Source organism: Sinocyclocheilus anshuiensis, unplaced genomic scaffold, assembly GCF_001515605.1.
Source record: "Sinocyclocheilus anshuiensis isolate Anshui unplaced genomic scaffold, SAMN03320099.WGS_v1.1 scaffold175, whole genome shotgun sequence".
Taxonomy (NCBI): domain Eukaryota; kingdom Metazoa; phylum Chordata; class Actinopteri; order Cypriniformes; family Cyprinidae; genus Sinocyclocheilus; species Sinocyclocheilus anshuiensis.
Genome location: NW_015548208.1, coordinates 573,965 through 597,585, shown reverse-complemented (window position 1 = coordinate 597,585; position 23,621 = coordinate 573,965). Strand labels below are relative to the sequence as shown.

At 36.0% G+C, this 23,621-nt stretch overlaps 1 protein-coding gene across 3 annotated transcripts in view; it reads left to right on the top strand.

The window, feature by feature from the left end:
- Positions 1-23,621, top strand: part of LOC107653673 (FERM, RhoGEF and pleckstrin domain-containing protein 1-like) — a 103,054-nt gene that overhangs the window by 45,302 nt on the left and 34,131 nt on the right. For all 3 annotated transcript variants that reach the window (XM_016440453.1, XM_016440454.1, XM_016440452.1), the window contains exons 3-5: positions 18,935-19,039; positions 20,387-20,429; positions 20,509-20,587. In XM_016440453.1, coding sequence (XP_016295939.1) covers positions 18,935-19,039; positions 20,387-20,429; positions 20,509-20,587 — 227 coding nt within the window. The remainder of the gene's footprint in view (positions 1-18,934; positions 19,040-20,386; positions 20,430-20,508; positions 20,588-23,621) is intronic.

Below are 23,621 nucleotides of genomic sequence, written 5' to 3'. Positions count from 1 at the left end.
TAAAAAAAATATCTATCTATATATATATATATATATATATATATATAAAATTAATTGGAAACTCTCTCTATAATAAAACATAAATACATTTTTTTTATAGTTTGTTTACTGTAGCTTGGAAATCTTTATTAGCAACTTTTTGCCACAATAATTGTTTTTAACAAAACCAGCAATAAAGCCAATAAAGATTTTCAAGCTACGAGAGTGTAAAGATAATGATAATGAGATTTTTATGAGATTGCAGTAAAAATAAATTGTAGAAAAATTAAGGGAAAATATTCTTAATTGTCATGAAAATAATGTTGTAATCAAAATAGCATAATAGCCTAAAAAAAATGTATTTCCTTTATGCTAAGTACAATCATAAAAATTTTTTTTTTTTAAGTACGGTGTGAAAAATGACCAGAACATGTTCATTGGATTCACTCATTTATTTGACCATTGACTGGGGGTTAAAATAAGATATGATTTGAATAGCGCCCCTCTGAATTTATTGAAGATCAGTTACGGGATATATGACCATAAAATTAGCTTTAATTTCCTTTTCCTCGGATGCCGTCTGCTGTTGAATATCCAGTTACTCTTGGAATCTGCTGTTGAATTCCTAAATGTTTCCTGTTTCTCCTCTTCTCTCATGTCAGCATCCACAATGATGCACTAACACTGTTTTGTCAGTCTAATTTTCCACCCAAATCATTGCCCCATCTATGTTTGGATATTGGGATGGGCTAGTAACTGGATTTGTGGTTCTGTAGGTTAAAACCATTTGGACGATATGGAGTTGCAGAGATAGTCAGAGATAGCATCAAGGGTCTTTCAACAAATGTGCAAAATCTGGTAATCTACATCGATCTCACTTAACATCAAGCTCTGCTTATATGCATCTTATCATCCTCCGATGGCAACTTATGCTGCAGAAATGTGGAAGGCATCATCTAGTATTTCACACAAGGTAGATGCCTTCCATCAGCGCTGTCTGAGAAGAATACTGCTCATTCGATACTACAACCACATTACCAATGAGGAAGTCCTGCGATGAAGCAATATGCCAAGCCAATACAATGATTACACACCACCGCCTGTGGCTGGCCGGACACATTATGCAGATGGAAAGCAGCCGCATCCCAAAGAAGGCTCTTCAGTGGGTCCCACCTGGAGGACGGCGATGCAGGGGTCCACCATGACTGACCTGAACCTTTATCAATTACCTCAGTTCCCTTAAAGGGGTCCTATTATGCTTTTTCACTTTTTGAATTTAAGTCAGTGTGTAGTGTGTATGTTTGGGCATAAAAAAGATCTTCAAACATACAAATCTCAAAGTCCACTCCAAAGGGAGATATTTCATTTTTAAAAAATCCCTTTTCAAGAGCTACAACGAAAGGCTCGTTTGGACTACAGCGTTTGTTTTCTGGGTTTTGTGATATCACAAAGCGGCCCATTAGAATATCATTAAAATAATTCGCGCCTACGGAAATTCGAATGGTTGGGGGGTGGGGAGGGGAGGGGTGAGGTCATGGTTAGAGCGCTTGGTTGAGTGCATCAGACAAGATGACGACGAAGAAGAAGTGCTGCTGTAGCCTCATGTTTTCACAAGATATTACACATGCACCGGAATAATTATGTATGTAAATATGTATGTTACAATTATGAAAACATTTTATAATAAATTGCTGACAGTACAATACTGGACAGTGATGTAATCTGCAGAATTTACACTTCAATTATGAGACTACAGTGTTTCCCATACATTGAGTGCGGGTGTTTTTTTATCACTGTATTTCTGAAGGAAACCGACTGTCTTCAGAAAAATGGATGTCATTTTCATTTAATCTTGCATGTAATGTCTGATAAAGCAGTGTTTTTTTGAGCGGAGCGCTGCCGTTACCGGGGAAACCTTGATTTCTACCACTCCAACAGCGCCTCCTGCTGGCAGAGAATGAGTTTGCATATATATGCCGCCTGGGAAACTGGACTATGGTCCAGTAATAGAGCCGTTTGTGCCAGGATGGGGAGAAAGGTATTTTAATAATGTAAATTATGTAAAAAATAATGCATTTTTCGAACCACCAAGCATGAGAGCATGTTCTAGTAGACCCCCAAAACAAATTCAAGACATTGTAAAAGAGCATAATAGGACCGCTTTAACATCACGTGGGATGAAGCCAAAGATCGGACCCGTGATCGCATTCGCTGGAGAGCTCTCGTTTCCCAATATGCTTCTTAGTGTGGGTGGAGAAGGAAGAAGAAAGAAATGTTGGTTAAAACTTAATCACCACCGATCTTTGCTTTAGAGGTGATTTGCGGTCAGTTGAAAGTAATCTCAAGCATCATCAACATACCAAAACTGACCTTTGATTTGTTTCTTTTCATTAAACCTTCATGTTTGTTTAGAAATGCACTCAGTAATGACCTGCAATTCACCCCAATGAACAGATGTGTGTGTGCAAGTGCGTCAATATGAGCAAGAATTACTGTGGATGCATTTGCATATGGAAGATCTTGTATTTCCAGTGCAGCATTTTAGTATTGGTGGTTATTGGTTTAATATGTGTGTTTAGCTATGCAAGCTCCTTTTCTAGGCCTGTAATTGTTGTTGGTGTATTCATGCAGCAGTGAACTACTATTACTGCATACCAATCTAATTTAGTAAGGCTGAATATAATTATATCTGAAAACGTTCCAAACTTGAATGGAAATAATGCAGCGTGACAAAAAAACAAAATGGAATCACTGAGTTGGAAAAAGGATCACCCCCTTGTGTCAGTATTTTGTTGAACCACCTTTTGCTTTAGACTTTGCAATATTTGCCCTCCACTCTTCTTTGCGGTACTGCTCGAGTTCAGTTAAATTTGATGGTGAGTGTTTGTGGACTGCAGTCTTCAAGTCATTCCACAGATTTTCAATGGGGTTTAAGTCTGGGCTCTGATTAGGCCATGCAAAGACATTCACCTTTTTTCTCCTTCAACCACTGTGTGCTCAGTGTTGCTGTGTGCTTTGGGTCATTGTCATGTTGGAAGGTAAACCTTCTTCCCATTGACAACTTTCTGGCAGAGGGCAGCAGATTTTCCTCAAGAATTTGACGGTATTTTGCCCCATCCATTTTTCCTTCTATCCTGACAAGTGTTCCAGTCCCTGCTGCAGAGAAACACCCCCATAACGAGATATTACCACACCCATGCTTTACTGTAGGAATGCTGTTATTTGGATGGTGAGCTGTATTGGATTTCTGCCAGACATATCGTTTGGTGTTGAGGCCAAATAATTCAATTTTAGTCTCATGTGGCCTCAGAATCTTCATTGTGTGTTTTGGCAAAGCTCAGTCGTGACTGCATGTGACCTTTCTTGAGGAGTGGCTTTTTTCTTGCAACCCTCCCAAACAAGCCACATTTGTGGAGAATTTGTGATATTGTTGTCACATGCACACAATGACCACTCTTCGTCATAAATTCCTGCAGCTGCTTCAGAGTTGCTGTAGGCCTCTTGGTCGCCTCTCTGACCAGTTTCCTCCTGGCTCTTTCATCCAGATTGGAGCGATGTCCTGATCCAGGGGAGGGTCTGTGTTGTACCAAATACCTCCAATTTCTTAATAATAGACTTCACTGTGCTTCTAAGCATTGATAAAGCCTTTGAATTTTTTTTATATTCATCTCCTGACTTGTGCCTGTCCACAACTTTATCCCAGAGATCTTTTGAAGGTACCTTGCCACCGATAGTTGATTGCTTGGTTCAGCTGCACCTACCAAGGGCTGAAATGCTCCAGGAAAGCTCTTTTCATGCTGAACTGATCAAAATGACCTCAGGTCCACAGCTGATCACAGTTGAAAGTCAAAAGGCTTTGTGTGCCATTGAGAAGGTGATTAGCTACACCTGATGTTCATTTTGGGGGTGATCCTTTTTCCAACTCAGTGATTCTGTTTTTTTATTTATTTATTTATTTTTCTGACATGTTATATCTTTCACTTGGATGTTATAAGTTGCAGAGTAAATACAGCTGGATAAAACAAAAACAGTGTCCAACACAATCTGATTATTTTTTTGGGTGATTCTTTTCTATACCCGCTGTATATATTTTCATAATATTTATTAATATTTTGAATTAGCTTTTTAAAAATATTTTTAGCTTTTATTTTAATTTTAAGTTTTAGTAATTTTATTATGGGTCTTTGTTGTTTTTATTATTACTATTTTTTATATTTCTGTCTAGCTTTATTTTTTATTATTATTATTATTATTTTTTTTTTTAGTATATTTATTTCAGTTAGTTGCCAGTTTAAGTTTTAAGTGTAAGTTTTTTCTTCTAATATTTATATTTATATTTTATTTCAGCTTTATTATTATTATTATTATTATTATTATTATTTAAATATTTCTATCTAGCTTTAATGCTTTTTATTTTAGTTTTTAATAATTTTAGTTCTTAAAAACCGAAAATATAAATTGATATAAATATAGATTTTGATCAATATAATATAAATCGATAAATGGACAGTTAGGCAGAGAAATATTATTTGTGCGGCAAGTAAAATTAATTTTCAAATTTAACCAATAGAAAGCAAAGATGATGATAACCTCAACGTTTGGCGTGTACATATTCATGAAAAACCTGTATGATCACCTTTTTTTCTGACTTCTTCAGCATTTTTTGTCCATACAATGATAATAAACGGGGTCCAACATTTTTTGCATCACATTTACTAAAATATCTTCTTTTGTGCTTCACAGAAGAAAGTCATACAAGTTTGAAGGATGTGATTTTGAGTATTTTGGGGGCAAGCTATCCCTTTAACTGAAACTAGACTAAAATAACACTGAAATATGACTGAAATTGCTATTGAAAGACATCATATTTTAAGAGACAAGCTGCTCTCCTTTGCTGGTTCCTCATACCTCCTTATTTGATAATGATGAGACCATAATGTGCTATTACCCATGGGGCTTTTCCATGTCTAATCCACTATCTCTACTTTAGTTGAGAGCGTGACTTGCTGTGTTTTTCATTAGTTTTCATTTGTGCCCGACATGATTAACATAACCTCCGAGACTCGATGATGTGCGCTGCATTTTAATGATCTGACCGTGGCTTTTAATAACGCCTGGGCTTGAAATCTAATAATACGTCGCTCATCCATATACACACCCGTCCCTTTACACACAGCCACAGACTGAATGGTTTGTCAAATCATATTAGGGGATTCCTCGTTACTTTGATATCGAAACTGTGCTTCACTGTCGGACTGATTGTGAGCCGCTGCTTGAGCTGAGAAAATATATCTGGATATTTTCAAGAATTGCAATTTTCTTGGCCGATTCCGATTTCAGATTTTTTTTTTTTTGTATGTGTGACCTGCTGATACAGATTTTTGCAGATTCCGATTTTCTTTCTAAGAACTACAATTGACAGCATATATCTATACTTTTTTTTCAATGCAGAAATTATTAAACATTACAATTCCCCCAATATGGACTAAGTTACAGATGATCTCACTTAAACAACTCTCAAAATAAAGTGCTCTGTGAGGTAGAAATGAGTTGCTGTATATAACAAGACAGATGTCATTTCCCGCTATGTTTATAAATGGTCATTTTTTCCCCCTAACCTTATTAAATGTGTCAACTTTCACATCAAGTTCTTACATTGTTTCAATTAAATCACTTAGAATAATAAGAAACTGTAGAGTTGCTACCATTCAAACAAAATCCATCTTTCCAACTAAGTTACAGATGATCTCACTTAAACAACTCTCAAAATAAAGTGCTCTGTGAGGTAGAAATGAGTTGCTGTACATAAGACAGATGTCATTTCCCGCTATGTTTATAAATGGTCATTTTTTCCCCCTAACCTTATTAAATGTGTCAACTTTCACATCAAGTTCTTACATTGTTTCAATTAAATCACTTAGAATAATAAGAAACTGTAGAGTTGCTACCATTCAAACAAAATCCATCTTTCCACTGCAGGAACACAGAAGCTGCATCTGAAGTGGCATTAGATGTATTTACACAGACTGTTTGATGAAGCTGAGGTGCCATAAATGCATTTACACCGCAAAATTTCAAATGCATAAATAATTTTATAAGAGCAATGTTTTAAATATTTTTTAAAAATACAAATAAGAAATGTTGGGAAAAATGCAATGATACTTTTAAATATGAAACCAAACCACCAGTAGGTGGCGGCAAATGATTGTTTTAATGAGTGAGTCATTTAACCGATTTGTTCAAATGGCTGATTCATTCAGAAACGAGACAAGTGACTGTCTTTATGAATTGGTCACTGAATCATTTACGCACTCGATTAGTTCAAAAACGTGGATTCATTCAGTTGCTCGGAGACACAACAGTTCTGCTGTGGCTTTGATTGGAACTATTTTTGCGAAATTTAGCAAAAACAGTCAATATTGTGTCTAACATGTAAGTCACTTAATTTTAACCAATTGTTTATTAAACTACTATTGTGTCTACTATTGTAAAATCAGTGTAAATTGCATTCATGTTGATATTCGGGGAAACATCTTGGTCATATAATGTTGCTTACCTAAATCATATATTATAAACATAATTTTTTTTATGGCTTCACATAGGATTCACGAGCCTCATCTGGCACAAAATAAATGTATTATCAGTCGCCGTTTTTTTTTTTTTTTTTGCCACAGCTGCCCTAAACTAACAGTATTGTTGATGACCAAAATCTGTTTTTTATGTTTCTGAAATGGTTAATCCACACCATTATGTGTAATCTATTTAGTCACATTAGTGTTTCTAATGCTAAAATATAATTAATGTTGGGATTTAATGGATTCAAAGGTAGACAGAACAAAAGTTTAATCAAAGGCAACTCTTTGGGAACAACTAGAAACTATTTTGAAGTCAATAACAACAGAGACTGTGGAAAAGTACATAAAAACAATGCCAGCAAAAATGCAAGCTGTTATCAAGGCCAAAGGAGGCCATACAAAAAAAAAAATTGTGTATTATGTAATATATATATTATGTGTGAATAAAGTCTATTTAGTTGTTTCAGTCTTTTATTTGCCTAATAAATGACAATACAATTTTTAGTTTTAAACAAGTTTTTGACAGGCGGTCTAATACATTTGTTAAGCAGTGTATGTTGCTACATAGTTTTGTGAGGATTTGAACTGTAATTTAAACTTACAAACTCACTCGTTTACACTCTGCAACTTTCTTGATTGCCAACGGCTGCAATTTAGTGGATTCCCACATCCATGAGCGAGGCAGTTTCATTTCAGTTGAAGAGTTGCGAGTTTCGTGACAACACACAGCATGGTTCTAGAATCTGTTTGCGTTAGGGGAAAATAAAAAACTTTCAACAAAACATTTGGGGAACTTGGCATGTTCTGATGGTAGCTCTATAGATATATAGATAGATAGACGTTTGCGAATGCATTGCTTGTCTTACCAGAGAACATTTATTTGTGTGGTGCCCATGGGCACTTGCCCAGTTGCCCATATGGTTAATCCGCCTAAGCTGAATGCAATAAATTCACAGTCATTCTCTCGCAAAATTTTTTGGTGGCCAATACATTTCAGTGCTTCCCTAGTTATTTTTGTTATTGACATTTTAATCAGGCTTCTTGATTTAGCAACAACTATTCAGAACACATTGGCAACTGCATTTCAATATGCAGCCCCCTACACACACACACCCTAACAACCTTGCTAGCAACCACTCAGAACACAAAACAACAGAGCGACGACCATTCTGAACAACTCAGCAGCTGCATAGCAACACCTTAGCAACCTGGTTAACAACTTTTCAGAATGCCTTGGCACTTGAATTTGAATGTGCCACCTTGCTAGCAGCCACTCAGAACACATAGCAACAGACTAACAACCATTCTGAACACCTCCGAAGTTACATAGCAACACCTTAGCCACCACTCAGAACCTTATAGCAACTTCACAGCAACCTGGCTGACAACTATTCTGAGCACCCTTGGCAACTGCGTTTCAATATGCAACTCCTTACACACACCCTAGCAACCTTGCTAGCAACCACTTAGAATCCATAACTTAACAACCTTGCTAGCAACCAGTCAGAACACAAAACAACAGAGCAACGACCATCCTGAACAACTCAGCAGCTGCATAGCAACACCTTAGCAACCTGGTTAACAACTTTTCAGAATGCCTTGGCACTTGAATTTGAATGTGCAACCTTGCTAGCAGCCATTCAGAACACATAGCTACAGACTAACAACCATTCTGAACACCTCCGAAGTTACATAGCAACACCTTAGCCACCACTCAGAACCTCATAGCAACCTGGCTGACAACTATTCAGAGCACCCTTGGCAACTGCGTTTCAATATGCAACTCCCTACACACACCCTAGCAACCTTGCTAGCAACCTCTTAGAATCCATAGCGACAGACTAACAACCATTCCAAAAAACCTCAGCAGCCACATATCAACATCTTAGCAACCTCATAGCAACCGGGTTAAAAGCTATTCAGAACACCTTGGCAACTACATTTCAACAGTCTTGCAACTACTCACACATCCTAGCAACCACTCAGAACATCTTAGCAAGCTCATAGCAGCCTGATAAAAATAATTCAGAACACATTGGCAAGTGCATTTCAAAAGTCTCGCAACCACCCACATGCCCTAGCAACCACTCAGAGTCAGAACACATAGCAACCATATCGGAGCACTTCAGGAGCAACATAGCAACAACTTAGCAACCATTCAGAACATCTTAGCAATTTCATAGCATCCTGGCTAACAGTCATTCATAATACCTTAGCAGCTGCATAGCAACACCCTAGCAACCACCCAGAACATCTTAGCAACCTCACAACAGCCTGGCTAACGGTCAATCAGAATATTTTAGCGACCACATAGCAACATTTTTGCAACCACTTGCCAACTGCATTTCAGCGTTCTTGCAACCACTCAAAACAAATAGCAACCACATTGACAATGGACTAACAACCACTCAGATTGCATTAGCAGTCACATAGCAACATCCTAGCAACCAAACAACACCCTAGCGACCACATAGCAACAGATTAACAACCAAGCTGAACACCTCAGCAGCCAAATACAGTAGCAACACCTGGCAACGACTCAAACACCCTCGCAACCACATAGCAGCAGACTAACAACCTGGCACATGACACTAACAACCACATAGCTGATTAACAACTGCTCTGGACACTTAAGCAACCATCCAGAACATCTTAGAAACTGCATAGCAACCACTCAGAGCATCATAGCATATCATGGCCAATGTAAAAAAAATGCAGTTGTATTTATGGATGCATTTATTTCAATGTATTATGGTCACACATTCTTGTGTTGAAAGCTCCCTCTTTCAGTGAAGTTTGCTCAGTTTTGGCAGCAGCGATCACAAGCTTGAGTGTTTTTCTCCAGCATGCTGTTAGATATGAGTGCTGGTGAAATAAAAGAGCGATGCAGGAGAAGAGCTCTTTGAGCGGCGGATGAGTGGCTGATTGTTGTGGCGTCTCTGCTGTATGCTGCCAGAGCCCAAGAGCTTTAGAAAGGCCTGTCCTCCTCCACAGGCCGGCGTTTGTGTGACGGTGCACTTGAAGAGCTGATGAATACAGCTCTGTCATGATGAGATATCAGCAGCTCATCAATGTCCAATGCAAAGCAGCACATGTATAGTTTTCAAGTCTTTGCATGAGTTTTAATTTGAATATTTTAATGCAATTATACATGCAAATAATTTTTCGCTGAATAGTATAGAATGATGGATTTCAATTTCATCCAATTAATATCGCATATTTAATTGTGCATGCTAATTTCCTCTGTTTTTACATTCAGATTAACATTGAATTACATTCAAATGATGTTCTGAGTGGTTGCCAGGGTGTTGCTATGCAGCTGCTAATGTGTTCTGAGCAGTTGCTATGTTGTTGCTAGGGTGTCCAGGGCAGTTGTTAATCAGCTTTGTGGTTGCTAGATTGTTGAATGGTTGTCAGGTGTTGCTATGCAATTGCTAAAGTGTTCTGAGTGGTTGCCAAGGTGTTGCTATGTGGCTGCTGAGGTGTTCTGAGTTAGCCCATTGCGATGCAGTTGCTAGGGTGATCAGGATGGTTGATAAAGTGTCCAGAGCAGTTGTCAGCAGCTATGTGGTTGGTAAAGTGTTGTGAGTGGTTGCCAGGTGTCACTATGCAGTTACTAAGGTGTTCAAGGAGGTTTCTAAGGTGTTGCTATGCAGCTGCTGAGGTGTTCAGAATGGCTGTTAGTCTGTTGCTTTGTGGTTGATAGGGTGTTGTGAGGGGTTGCTGGGTGTTGCTATGCAGTTGCTAAGGTTTCTAGGGGTTGCTAAAGTGTTGCTATATGCTGCTGAGGTATTTGGAATCTAAATTTTAAATATTTTTTTAAAGTCATGTGACATGTGGCCAAGTGACCCATACTCGGAATTAGTGCTCTGCATTTATCACATCCAAAGTGCACACACACAGCAGTGAACACACACACACCGTGAACACACACCCGGAGCAGTGGGCAGCCATTTATGCTGCAGCGCCCGGGGAGCAGTTGGGGGTTCGGTGCCTTGCTCAAGGGCAGCTCGCATCCACACTTTGCTCCATCCTTATTCTGCTCTGTCACTCATCGACAACCTGCCTGTTCTGTCTGAGGGCCGTATATTTATCACAGGTACAGCCTGCTCTGAGCATCATTATGCACATGCTGCGCACAGACCACACAAATAAAACGCGTGATGTTTAAAGCATGCATGCAGCGCGTGCATAACAATCCTGAGCGCAAGCTGTACCGGTGGCCAATCAGAATAAAGCGCAGATATGCTGTTCTAAATGGACTTCGGGAACGGGATATTGTTAGACCGCCCGCTCCCGTTCAAATTACACCAGTTACTGACCGCTACCGCGTTTTATTCGGGAATTTAATCCCGTGGTGCAAAAAATCCGGTGGGGTCCGAGCCGCGGGAATGCAGACCTCTAATTTAATGCATATCTGGCCAAAAGGGTTCAGTCATTGGTTATTCTAAGTGTAGTGAATAAAATGTATTTATTTTAGGCAAGATTTGGCATGTAGTTTGTTGCTCTTGACTAGTGGTCGACCGATATATCGGCTGATATTTGTCATTTTTTAAATATCAGCATCAGCCGATAAGTTTTCCTGTTTGGCCGATGCGTTCGAGGTGGGACTTTTATTTTGATGACGGCGCTGACAGCGGCAGCGACTGAGCACAGTGCTCACCTTCTCCCTCTTGTTCGCCGTTGTCGTTAACAGTTCTGTCTAATATGGATAGAAGTCTATCTCAAATTATTTCAAATTACTTAAACATTAATTAAAATAAATAAAATTATATCGGCCATCGGCCACCCTGCTTTCCAAGATATCGGCATCGGCCATCAAAAAAACAATATCAGTCGACCACTACTCTTGACCTTTGTATTTGTTGACCTCTGTACATCTCAGGTCAGTGTGATGGACTTCAAATGAAATGAACTATGAAGATCCTTCATTAGTTTGACTTAAAATGAATAAAATCTGATCTGTCCTTCTATCTCTAAGGGTAAATATTTCTGTGAGTGAATCTGTGTGGATCTGCGCACTCTTTCTACAAGTTCTCATAATGAATCTGGATCCATTGTCTGGCTGTTGCTGTAGTCGGATCTTTCCTGCTCAAGCTGACTGGAATTTCAATGAGAGCGTGTCTGACTCCCGCTGACTGGAATTCTGTGCTGCCAAGATTAATGGCTGGATTACATTTTATGTTCGTTTGGAGCCTTATTTTGTTTCTTGAGGAAGACGTAATTTACATTTTCTGCGAGTTTCCAGTATGCATTTTTCTTTGTTGGATGGCACACATTTGTTTTTTTTGTTTTTTTGGCCTTTGTGTTGTTTTGATTTCTAGACTGTATCAGAGTTATTATAGTCAATTAAAACCAAAACTAAAACCATAAAAAAAAAGATCGCTACTTGGAATAAATTTTAACTGAAATAAAATACAAAACTTAAAAAATACAAAATAAAAAAAAAAATTACAACTTAAATATAACCTAAAATATAAAACTTAAAATATAATTTCAGCTAGTTGCCAAACTAAACCTAATAAATAAAAATGAATCAAACTGTATAGACATACTTAAAAAAATAAATTAGTGAAAACAAAAATATTAAAAAATGAAATCTAATTCAAAATATTCACAAAAAAAAACATTTCTCATTTTTGTTTAGTTTAACTTAAAATACTAAAATAAACTAAATATACTAAAACTAATAAATAACAAATGATAAAAACTATAGATAGATACTATAGACAGAAGTGTGGGATTATAAACATATGATTCTGAGCCCAGGGGAAAAGAGAGAATGACAAGTTGATTTTTCTTATCGGAATTGCGAGAAAAAAGTCAACATTTTTAAATATAAACTCAAAAATATTTTTTTTATTCTATGGCATCTATAGACTGCTACTTTAAAACTGTCATTTTCTGCCACCAGATAGGCTACGCCCACAAAAAACGTCATCACTGTTTGCAAACACCGAAATTGGTCTATAGTGTTGTTTACATTTCTTTATAAGTCAGAGTGCATTATGGGTATATGGGCACTAATGGAATTGTTCACTGAAACACTACAAAATGGCTTGAAATAGAGCATTGTGTAGTCAATAAAGATTAACTTGGCGTAAATAGAGAATGAAAAGGAGATTGGATTCAAACTCTGATTTCCAACATTCAGTGTGATGCAGAAGTAAATATGATTCGTGCATCGTCGTAATTAAAAGCATCATATAAGCAATGGTGCCGCTAAACGCGTCCAGCAGCTATAAATAGTGTATTTTCTAGAGCCAGATGTGTTTTGGATGATGGTCACCAGTAATGAGCAGCTGTTGAAACGGAGGAGGAATTTCCGTTTCTGAATCTGTCATTTAGTCTGATAACATTTTGAGGTTTAATTGCATTGCAGCAAAAGAACAGTGAGGCTCTAATGCAGCTCTGGACTGTGGGATAGAAACATCTGGATCCAATGAAAGCAACACGTGGAAGCCCAGAAAGGGAGGGACACAGCTACTGTACCGCATCCACCGCTGGGGCCTGTTGAGTCTCGGATGATACAGTTATTTCTAGTTTCCCATAATGCCTTGGTTTTCCTCTTTGTCCTCTGCTTGCACTGATAAACGCTGGACTGGAGCCAGTACTGCACTTCTTTAGTGGTGTTTGCCGAGGAGAGAGTATCTTTTAGTATCACTGATACTTTGTGTTAGTGATTTGCACAAAGGTTTTCATTCTGCTTTAGATCCTTGATGTCATTTTCTTGTTAACTTCACCGTCTTGTAGCATACTTTTGCTAACCACAGGCAAATGTCTCACGTCGCAGGCATGTCTGGATTTATTTACGGCTGGCTGCTCTTTCCCACATTTTACAATAGAGAGGAATTAGGACGCATCCTGACTGCACAGCTGTCTGAGTCTAAATTAGGATTTATCATCTGCAACATTAGCATTCATTGGTTTTCTTTAGGTTATATCACTGAATGACTCTTCAGCTTTAGGCGCAAAGGTTTTAAAGTGTACTGACTGTGTTTAAAGTCAGTTTATCTTGAGTGTCACATGATCCTTCAGAAATCATTCATTTCTGATTATTATCAAACAGTTGTGCTGCGCAATATTTTTGCTGAAACTGTGATACTTTTTTTTTTTTTTGATTATTTGATGAATAGAAAGTTAAAAAGAACAGCATTTATTTGAAACAGAAAACTTTCGTAACACTATAAATGTCTTTACTGTCACTTTTGATCAGTTTAATGCGTCCAAACTTTGGAACGATATAATTATCTTTAATAAATCTTAAAGAATATCATTTTTTTTTCATACCAAATATTAGGCTATAATGTTGTAATGTCTAAATTCACATATAGCTGTTGATTAAAAATATATTTTTTAGTTTTTTAGTGTTTTATTTTAAATTTATTAAAAAAATATTATAGTCTTTAAATCTGACATATAGTGATTATCAGCCATAATATCATATACAGCACAAATCCATATAATGCAGACCTTAAAGTGAGTTTGTAAAATGATGCTCAAAGAGATATTTATTAATATTATTCAATATTTTAGAATGGAAAAGTCATTTTAGAGAAAGAAAGAATATTTTTCTTTAGAATAACATTAGAATCATTCACAATTAGACCAGAAACGTGTTTTAAGAAAGTCATTTAGTTTCACATTGGCTCTCTGTGTTTGGCACAAAGGCGTTTGTGTTTAAAGTGGATGTATTTCTGCTCTGGTCTTTGTCCCAGCGGCAGTCCTCATCTGAGCTTGTGTTTCAAAGCAAACACATCATGAGCTGAGATCTCTGGGCTCGCTTGACATCAGATGTTTATGCTAGAGGTCAGATACCCATCGACCGATGCGTGACCCGTTCCCGTCCCGCATCGGTTTCCAGGTGCGGTGAGCGTGAGCTCGTGGTGTCGCTGCCAGCGGTCGGTGTTTGCAGCAGGTGGAGGGTGTTGGATTTGGCGGTTCTCTCGGTCCCCCGGAGGCTCCGGGGCCCTTCTGCTTGTACCGTGTGAAACAGCTGGTAGCTGGTGGGTTTGTAGATCTCAGCTGCTGCAGGAAGAGCAAAACAAGATGCTGAGGAAAAATATCCTCAGCAAACCTCTCTTGCATTAATTGAATCCTATTTTTATTTTATGTTCCACTTAAACTGCTGTGTAGCCTTTTATGGGTTTATTGCCATGAAAGTGAAAGATTAAGTTCAGCTGTCAAAACGTTCCTGGACATCAAACGTTCATGGCAACTTGTTTTAATGCTGCCTTCATGTCCTTTTGGGAATTTGTTACTTGTGTGTTTGATTATGATGTCTATATGTGGCATGACATTCTTAAAGTAAAATGGATCTGTTGGGAAATTTTGTACTTCATGCTCTCTTTTTAGCACTAGTGTAATCTTGCTTGATCAAACGTTTTGACTATCAGTTTGACTATCTGGTCACGGGTGCAGCTCATTTTTTCCTTTAGATTAAAGTTAAGCGCTTGACCACAATTCATTTACTGTGGTATTTTAGTAATATTTATATACAATTATATTTTTGATATATTTACATTCAGATATTTATTAAAATTGTGTAGTACCTTTTTTCGTAATTTTTAATTTAATTTAGCTTTCATAATTGACTTCATTAATAATCACTTAATGTTAATTTGTTTCAGTGATTTTTGTTTTGTGCTTTTGTCATTTTTATTAATTTTTAAACCTATCTCAGTTTAGCTTTAATTTATTTTTTATTTCAGTTTTAGTTTAATTAAAGTTTAGTTTATTTTTTATTTCAGTTTTAGTTTACTTTTTGAACCTAAACTTATTTTATTTATACACAGTTATATATTTATATTTATACATTTATAAATATTTTGAAGTTGCTTCTGTTTTTATATTTTCAGTTTTTATTATAAATTTTTCATGACCCTACTTTTTGAACTTCAGCTTCAACTTATTTTATTTCAGTTAGTTGCCAAGGCAACATTTCTAATTTTCATTTTCTTAAGTAAATATTTATATTTTATTTCACTTCAGCTTTATTTCAGTTAATGAAAATGAATTTTATTTGTTTCAGTTAACAATAACAACACTGGTTGTTTAGCTTAACTTTGTCTGCAATAGATTCTTTATTTTGTCGGTAATTCAAAATTCATTTTGCTGGTCTTTGCGAATGTGCAACAGAAGTCAATAGCAGATGCTCAACTTAAATATATTAAATTAGATCCAAATTCAAGGGCTGCCACCGGAAATGTAGTTTTGACCGCTTAAAATATCTAAATATGTAATACATATATCTAGATAAGTAATAATACATATTATGTGTAAAAACGGAATATTCACAATTAAATGGTGATTATGAGCAATAATAATTGGCTTCCACCATTTGATTCTTTAATTGATATTTGTAGTGGTTTTCATGTGTGCCAGTCTCACTAATACGATCATTCTGATATGATCTGTTCTGTTTTTGACCACTGTGATCATCTGTTATCACTCATGCAACCTGCAGCATAACCATGCACTAAATATCACGTCTAAACACCCTTTCATGTCGTCCTGAGAGACTATTATTCACGGGGAGTGGTAAGCCTGGCGTTGCTGTAAACACGCACACAGCTCCGCTCTGCTTGAAGAACGCAGATATATCGACTCATTTATCTTCCTTAATGGAACTTCTCCATATATTAAAAGAATGCCTACCTCCCAAAATCTGGAGCGCCGCTTGCATTAACCTCGGCTCGCCCTCCATGTATATTTAAAGTGTGTTTTACTGGACGTGAGCTGGCAGACCCGAACTGTTTTGGTTGGCAGGAGCATGAGATGATGAAATCTATATACAGTGGGTACGGAAAGTATTCAGACCCCCTATATGAGTGTCACAGCAAAGGGTCTGAATACTTAGGACCATGTGATATTTCAGTTTTTCTTTTTTAATAAATCAGCAAAAATGTCAACAATTCTGTGTTTTTCTGTCAATATGGGGTGCTGTGTGTACATTAATGAGGAAAAAAAATTAACTTAAATGATTTTAGCAAATGGCTGCAATATAACAAAGAGTGAAAAATTTAAGGGGGTCTGAATACTTTCCGTACCCACTGTAAGTATTAAAGAACTGTGGTGTGTTTTCTCAGGTTCGGTGTTGTTTACCGCTTCCTGCATTGTGCTCGTTGTTGAAGAATCAGATCTACAGCATTTCTGCATATCTGAAATTATTCACGTGTTCTGCTAAATGAAGGAAACGTCTACACTGTGCAATTGATTTCAAATATGAAAAAGTGCAGTTTTTTTTTATTTTTTATAGCGATGCACTGAAATTAATTTTTTACTGAAACTTAGCAACTGAAATTACAGTTTTCATTGCTAAAAAACGGAAACCAAAAATAAAGTTATTTAACCATCACTTCATTGATAACATTTATTTAACAATTAACACTCAAATAAAAAAACTGAGTTTATTTTCATTTAAATTGCACAAGGCTTTTTTAATTTTATTTTATTTTGTTTTATTTATTTATTTATTTATTTATTCTTGAAATATTGGCAACAAATTATGCAAAAAAATATTTTTGTATCACTATTTTATGTGTGTGTGTGTGTGTGTGTATATATGTATATGTATTTTATACATATACATACAGTATATAAAAAAATATATATACAAAAATTTAAAAGTTTTCAGTTTAATTTAATTGCAATTTTGTTTTTCTGAGCAAAAAATAAATATCATACATTTTCCCCTGATTTACAGAAGAGACTCACTAATATGTCATTCAGTGTAACAATCTTGTCAGGCATATTTACAACAAAAATCAATTTATGACATATTAAAAGACTAATTACCTTCACCCCAAATACTAATTAGTTGTAATTTTACATTTTTATAATTTGCCACTATCCTAGGTTTTGCCCATTTGTCAGTAAGAATTTTTTTACTAAATTAAAACACAATAAAATTTAATATGCTCCCTTATTCTTTTATGTATTTTAATATGTACACGTCAGAATAAGCATGTTGAATTTTTACATAATTGTGTTACACTGAATGACAATGTAACATTATTTCAACCAAATTTTGACATTTTTTTCTCCGAAAACTTATTTGAAACCTTAAAAGTAGACACTTTACTTACATTTAATGTACTTTCTATGGACATAAAATCACTTTTGTAAATTTATTTTGATGTGGATGTTTTTGTTGTATTAATACTTTGAGTATTAACACTTCCCTAGTTTACCCCCTGTGAATCCTATATTAAAGAAAATCCCATTAGGATCCTTTTGCAAATTAATGTTTTGCAAATGCAAAGCGGAAAACTGGACGTGTGGAGTGTGTTAGTGGTGGGCGGTATGACCAAAAATAAATATCACGGTGTTTTTCAAAATTATTCCGGTTTCACGGTATATGACGTATTCATTTTTTATTTTTTCCATGAATGACCAGTGTAAACCACATTTTCTACTGATTGAGAGAGGAAATAGGCTACTGCAGTAGATTGACTTAGAATGCCCTATTTTACTGTCATGATGAGTGAATATTGTAGAAAAATTCCACTCGAAATAGTGACGAAACACGACCCATTTGTACATGTTAACTAGGAGTCGCTCTCATTTATAATCGCGACATCGTCTGATAAAATCAACATACATGTACAGTAGATGCATGTTGAGCGGCTATGCGGTGGTTTTGGCTATATTACTTTTTTGTCTCATGCAGCGCACTGCCTGCGTCTGAGTAACAAAAAAAATAATAATAATAGCTTCAGTTTCGGAACTTTCACGCTTAGTAACACATACAGCTGTGTCCTCGCCACAGTGCAACAGTGAAAAGAGACCCCCCCCTCAAACACGTTCCGAACTTTATTTAAATGACACCGGTATTGCGGTATTTTAAAAATTCATATCATAAGAAAAATAAACACCGGTATTCGGTATGAACCGGTATACCGCCCAGCACTACAGTGTGTCATGAGTTTTCATGCCTGAGAGGACTGTAAAGTCAGCTTTGCTGCACATGGCAGTGTTTGTGTTGTCTGGCCTGGTTTTAACAGTGAGGTCATGGGTCACAGCAACAAGCATCTTGTTAAAATTGATGGCCAATTAGGAGACTGTGTGCCAGTGGATTTGCTTGAATGACAAACTCTCTGGTTGCTGTTGTCTTTGGTGTTTGCCGACACAATTCACTGAAGTCTTTGATCCTGCTGCAGCGTACATAGAAACTGAGAAACCTGATGTTGAAGTCAGATTGAAATGACATTTGCAACCTGTTTTACAAGTGAAACAAGATATTCATTGGGACTTTCTTTAAACATGATTCCTCAACATTAAAAGAAATGCCTGTTTATGCAGGTGCCTGTACCATCAGATGAGTTACTGTATGTGTTTCATGTCTAACAAGCTTCATGTGTGATTTTCTGTTTCTACAGCAACGTGCTTCAGGGAAGGTGCTGTTTGACCTGGTTTGTGCCCACCTGAACCTCATCGAGGGTGATTACTTCAGTTTGGAGTATCAGGACCAGCGTAAAATGACCGTGAGCAACACTTCATTTTTAATTCTGATGTCAGTGTGGAAGATACGCTAATTTTAGAGAGAGTATTCAGGTGCTAACGTTATTTGTTCCCATTAGAAATACAGACACTGTGGCTCCGTTTTAAACCTTACTTTAAAAGATCACTATAGCTCACTATAATAATAATAATAGTATACATTGTGTAAGCAGTTGAACTTTTTATATAACCATTCATGGCTGAGTGAGATGTGTTGCAGAAATGTAGTCTTTTAGGCTTTATTATTATTATTACTGTTGTTGTTGTTGTCAGTAATAATAATAATAATCCATGAGTGGCTGTTTTGTAAAGGTTCAAATAATCTATGCAAACAAATTAAATTATTAAGTTATTAGCCTGTAAACACACAGATGTGTAGGATGTTCCAAACAGCTGGCAGCAAAATTATGCTGTTGTATAATATTTACTCGTTTCGACCAAAATCTAAGGCATTTATGGGCCTGTTTACACCTGGTCACTTCATGCATTTTTTCTGATCGGATAGCTATCCGATCGTGAAAAGACCAGGTGTAAATGCCCTCCGAAACGCATTCGAGACGGATATAAATCCGATCGCTCAAACCACTTCAGGAGGTGGTCTGGGACGCATTCCAGACGAAACTGGACAAGTGTAAATGCATCTGGTTGTTGAAACCACATATGCAAATTTTACTCCTCCCAAAATGTTAAAATAATAAACGTGTGAGAGAGTGTTATAGGCTATATGACATTAGTCAGACTGCGCTAATGCAACACGCATTGCTGCGGACGAGTAGCTGAGTATCTCTTCAGCAAGCCGACGCGCAAACTGCCGCGAATGAAACTGAAAGTAAGAAGCAGACGGTCAACACACAATTATCTTCATTAAAAGTAGTGTGACTAACCTATCTTTCCAGTGCCGATGCCACGCGCTCTTCTATTGCAGTCTTTGATCTTGAAATGAGCTGATAATTAATAAAATGCAGCGCTTATCTTTTGATTTCGTTGACGTGAACTCAGTTAAATTTAAATATAGTGCGGGAATTGAAGATCGGATTTATATTCGTTTTGCGACGACACGTTTATGTGGCCAAGTGTAAATGGAAACGTTTTAACAAATCAGATAGATATCCGATCAGCGAAAACGCATGTAATGACCAGGTGTAAACAGGCCCTAAGTGTCATGGATAAGACAATCCCAGAATGCATTGCAACAAGCTCAGTAAACACTTTAAGAGAAATGTCAATTGTAAATGTAACTAATAAAACTGTATATTGTGTATATATGCTGCATTAAAGAAATATGATTTAAAGTGTTTCTGTTGTTTTGTTTCGTTTCACTCTCTTCTCAGGTGTGGTTGGATCTGCTGAAGCCGATTCTAAAACAAATCAGACGTACGTATCCTGGTGTTACTGATATTTGATTCGATCTAGTGAACATGACGATCTGACAGCATCGTTTCTCCGTCTGCAGGACCCAAGAACACCATCCTGCGTTTCGTGGTGAAGTTCTTCCCTCCTGATCACACGCAGCTGTTAGAAGAGCTGACCAGGTGCCATTTGTGATATTAATTTAAAGCCTTTTACATAACTACCACTTGCAAACTCATGCTTATACCATTAAAGAATATTAAAATTATTTTAATAATCTAGTTTGAGTGATGAATGAAGCTCAAACGTAGTTCAGGCAGACCACAGCGTGACAGCTCAGCTGTTTGTAACTCCTCCCACTACAATTAAATAAGATTTATAAGTTCATCCGTACTCACAGTTGCCTTAGTCTGTTGCACAGACATGCACTTACCCTCCTCCATCCCCAACTCCTCTTTGTACAGGCACATGATCACTTAGCGTCTTGTCCACGGAAATCATCTATCAGCTAATTGTTGCTTAATCTTGTCCAGTCTCATTTACTGACCTGTATCACTTTCCTGAATGGAATTTTATATCTGTTGCACATTAAAAAAATTCTGGTAATTGCATTAGGCTTCGTGGGTTGCAAACCTCAGTGAGTTTTGCTTGTGGACAGCTCAGAATCTGAACTCTTCAGAGCAAAGCCTGCCGCCATAATAATGTTTAGGACCTCAACTATAGTCTTAATCAACAGAGTGGTCCTGACTGAATTAGCATTATTTATATTTCAATATTATTTATATAGTAATATATTATTTATGTTGTAATATTTGCATTATTTATATACTACTGTAATAATAATATTTTGAATTAGCATTTATTTTTAGTTTGCGTTTTAGTTTTAATAATTTTATTCTTTTTTCTTTAAATTCTATATTAGTATTTTTTAAGTACTTCTAAATAAACATATTTATTTATTCATGTAGAAGTATGTGTGTGTATATGTACATATTAATATACCTTTAAGAATATAATTAAAATCACATTGTGATAAAATGCATGTTATAATTTTTTTATTATAGTCAATAATAAGCTTTTTTTCCATTGAATTTCCATCAAAAAATTACCGCTACCATAAAATTTATCATACTGTGATATACTGTAATATTTAGTCAGACTTCATAGTATTTTATTTTGTTCTTGTCCATGTCCTCTTATAAAAAAAAAAGATACACATTATAGGTCATTAATAAATATTACAGTTTGCATTTCAATAAATAAAGGCTCAGTACATGAATGTTGGAGACATTCATTCTGTTTGGTTGTAATGTGGCCTCAATCACTCAATATAAATATGATGCATCTCGTGTAGAAAGTGAATGAAGTGGCCTGTAAATCATGAAACAGCTTTCAGGTGCTGTAATGTCCCTAACAAATGACTTATTTATGGACAAACTGCATGTTAATGTTCTGCGGCTGATTGTGCCGGCACGCCATTGCCTGACAAGCGTAATGAATTTTACAACACGTTCACCAGCAGAATGACTTGTGGCACATTTCCCTGTTGGCTTTAGAATGTCAGGCATCATTCAAGAGAACAAGAGGTTCTGTGAGAGAAAATCTGATGCCGAATAAGACTGTGTTTGGGTCTCCCAGGTTTCCTGGAGTCTCTGTGTTTTCTCAGAGTGACACGCTGTTCTGGCCGGACTATCAGTAGCTGTTGGCAGTAGAGAAAGAGTTTTTGATTTTCCTGTGATGGCTGCATATTATATTACCGCCAAACCTGAAACGTTCGTCCAAGGACATTTTGCCTTTGCAAAACACTTCCAAGCTGTAAAAAATCTTTTTGATGGATGTAAACATAGCTGATATCTTACTTGAACATTTTGGAAATTGGCTAGAAAACCCACTGCATGAACTGAAGCGAACGAAGAACTTGTAGTTGAAAAATGTAAGATTTTAAATGTTTGACAGTGTTTATGAAGTGTTATTTTAGGATTATCCAGGGTTACTATAGTTAATTTAAGTTAAAACTGAAACTTAAAAAAAGCATGTTCATTAATTAAAATAAAACAAACATTAACTGAAATATAAAAAACTTAACATTTCTTATTTTCATTCAGCTTAACTTGATGTACTAAAATAACTGGAACCAAAACTGAAATAAAGAATAAAAACTATACAAACACACATAAAATTAAACACATAAACACCACAAAATTCAAAGTGATTGAAGATTTAACTTAAAAATGAAAGGAAAAAGGAAATTATAAAATCTTTAATAGAATCTCGGTGATACTAAAATAACATTGGTATTATTTATATACTATTATAGTGTTCAGTAAAATTTTGAATGGATTCTTATTTTTATATTTTCACCATGTTTGAATTGATTTTAATTTGACAGTTTTTGCAATTTTGTTAGTGTTTTGTCATTTTTTATTAGTTTTTTAATAGTTCTATTTAGCTTCATTTTTATTTTAGTTAATATTTTTAATACTTCAAATTGAACTTGTTTTTAAGTCTAATATTTATATTTTAAGTCTAATATTTATATTTTATTCCATCTTAATTTCAATTAAAGAAAACATTTTTGAATAGTTTTAGTTAACAAAAACACTGTTTTGAAGGAAGAGAGGTTAGGCAGGCAGAAGAGTGGGTGGTTTCACCAAAATCATAATTCATGGTGTGAGTAATTTTATATCACAGTCACGGATTATAATTATATAAATCATTATATAATTATTTTGGCTGGAAATTCAGTTAAAAATTGCTTACATAACCATGTGGAAATGCATGTTATTTGATAATCCAGTGAATTAAATACTTCACATATGATGATGCTTCATCTCATTTGATTTTATTTTTGTATAGAAGTAGATAAACATAAAATTTTCAGTTTTGGGTGAACTATCCCTTTAAGGACACAAAACAAATGATCAGATTAACAAATTAACAAAAACAAACAGATTAACATCTCGCTTTATGTAACTTGAGACAACAGCAAAACTGATGTCCCAGTTGTTAAACTGTGAGTCCCGTTTGATCATATAATCAACTGAATAATTTTATTGTGTTTGCCAAACTCAATTTGAAAGTCTCTTTATAGTAGGGCTGAACGATTAATTGCATTTACGATAATATCGCGATATGAAAAAACGAGATTTTTCAATCGCAGAGGCTGCGATTACACTCGGTCACGTGACACGCGAGAGTAAAGAGGTGTGTTTGACT